The following is a 2500-nucleotide window of genomic DNA, read 5'->3' on the forward strand; positions in this document are numbered from 1 at the left end:
GAACTGTCAAAGCATAAATGCCAACCTCTCAATCTATCGGTCTATCTATCTAGATATGAAATCCCCTCTCAAAGTGTAATTATATGTACTCTCTCTCAATTATAAACTCTCTCTCTCTCTCTCTCTCTCTCTCTCTCTCTCTCTCTCTCTTTATATATACGTGATAATGTCCACATCTCTTCTCTAACAATATGTTAATATCTCCATCTATATCTTCGTGCACACATGAACATCTCTTCTTACCTCCATGAACACTCCTAAGACTCTCATCTCTCTTAAGACTCTACCACAAAGACTCGCACAAAGAACGATACAAATACAAATAGAACTTTCATCATTGTAATAATAACACTACGTAACAAAAATTTTAATAATTACATGAGAACAAAAAAGATTACAGGCTTCGTCCTAAGCAAATTGATATTAATTGGGTGTGAGTAAAAATGGCAAAAAAGCAGACCTATTGTGAAAGTTTAAAACGGAAGAAGACTGAAGACCGAGTTTATATTATATTATTGTATTAAGCGTTATTCAATTTAGAAGAGCACCGGCAGAAATACAGAAGGAAAGGAAGATGGCCGACCACTGATACCGTTGTCTTACTGAGGAAGAGAACGCAGGGGTGGTAATTCGAGACAGGCAAAAAAAGAAGAGTTCTTTTATTTTCCGCCACCTAGGAAAGTTCAGGTTCACAAGTTTCTTCCCCCCCGGAATGTTTTCTGGTAAGCCTCTGTTTACACTAAAAATAGAGAAAGAGAGGCAGAAATTAAAGCTGATAATTTTCAGCTAACTACAGACGCTTACGGCAATTTCGAGAAGAGCGTCTAAGATTTAATCTATCAGGATCTTCAAAGAAAATTCTTTGTGACTCATCCAAATGGTGAGGAGATGTAAAAGTGCCGGTTTCAGGGGCATAGTTTTTGATGTCCACTAGATTATCAATCGCAGAGTGATAATCTAGAGTGATGCTCGGCAAAGGATATGATGAAGGATAGACTTGCTAGGGTCCACCGTAGAACCAAATTCAGTGTGTGATTAGTTTGTTTCATCATTAAGTGCTGCAAGATGGCATAGAGACGCTGTCGTTTCTCGACTCTTATTAAGTTTCATCATTGTAATAATAACACTCCGTAACATACGCACGCACATACGCACAAACACGCACGCATATACACATCCTCATACACACACTTACAAACATATATATGTATACACACACACACATTGTGCGCACGCACCCGAGCTGTGACGTCACTTCCTTTTAAGTGAAATCCAGACATGCGCAGTCAGAACACTCACCCCGGTATAAAAAACAACAACAAACATTCAACTACCTCTTTCTTCCCTTTTTGCCTTAGCTTGTCAACCAGGCAAGTGCGCGTCCACAACTTGTGCCTGAGAACACCTCCACGTAGCTGACTGCTAACATGTGTGCGCAGCTTTACTGATGTCAACCTCTATCTTTTTCTTTGTCTAAACGCTGGACTGTCATTTCCATTTCCACTACTTTACTCATTCCTCTTTCCACGCGTGGACATGAACACGTGTTACACATAAAACATTCATTTTTCAACAGAAAATAAACGACATTAATAGGCTGGGTATTATAAGGGCAATTGAGTTTTTGTTTCCTTCATTCCATTCATTTCATTATTTTCTTTTGTAGCGAGTTAGGATTATTATATCCTGGTCCGCAACAAATGTATCGAAATATAATTTTAGTTTGTCAATGTAGCAAAATATAATTTTAAAAACATGAAACGTTTTAGAGGTTTAAGAATAATTTTATAGATTTTTTTTTTGTTTTTGTTTTCACAGATTGCATAAACATATATCAAGATTTAAAAACATGAAACAGAGGTTTAAGAATATATATTTTTTTTTTACAGAAATATTTTTTTTTCACAGTAAGATTGTATAAACATATATCAAAATAGAATTTTGTCTGTCATTGTAGCAAAATATAATTTTGTCTGTCATTGTAGCAAAATATAATTTTGTCTGTCATTGTAGCAAAATAGAATTTTAAAAACATGAATCATTTATAGAGGTTTAATAATTTTTTTTTGTTTTTTTTGCACAGAAAGATTGTATAAAAATGTAGCAAAATATAATTTTAGTTTGCACGCACTTTTAGAAAAGGAAGAGTTATCGACCCCTGTTTTTTTTGCTGACAAGTGACATCTGTCGACGGTTCTTGAAACTAAAATACACACATTCGCCTCATGTCACTGACATGCAGAAGTGCAAAAAATCTTACTTGAACGTTTCCCAATTTTGAAGATTCGATTTCATACTGTTCAGTAATATCGCCAAAAATTTTGTCGTAAGCATCCTCTTCACTTTGTTCTTCAATTTCAAACATTCCTTCTTCATCCTCTTCATCCTGTTGAGAGAAACATCTTTTGGGTAAAGAATTTAACAAAAAAATCACAAACAAACAAGGAAAAGACATTGGTAAATAAATGACTTTTTATGGAAATCGCTCCAGACAAGATAT

General features: G+C 35.1%; 1 protein-coding gene across 2 annotated transcripts in view; it reads right to left on the reverse strand.

The window, feature by feature from the left end:
- Positions 1 to 2500, reverse strand: part of LOC145287723 (adenylate kinase 9-like) — a 307372-nt gene that overhangs the window by 66881 nt on the left and 237991 nt on the right. For both annotated transcript variants that reach the window (XM_080135474.1, XM_080135475.1), the window contains exon 28: positions 2261 to 2386. In XM_080135474.1, coding sequence (XP_079991600.1) covers positions 2261 to 2386 — 126 coding nt within the window. The remainder of the gene's footprint in view (positions 1 to 2260; positions 2387 to 2500) is intronic.

Source organism: Euprymna scolopes, chromosome 11, assembly GCF_053919585.1.
Source record: "Euprymna scolopes isolate OS-2025 chromosome 11, ASM5391958v1, whole genome shotgun sequence".
NCBI classification, from domain to species: domain Eukaryota; kingdom Metazoa; phylum Mollusca; class Cephalopoda; order Sepiida; family Sepiolidae; genus Euprymna; species Euprymna scolopes.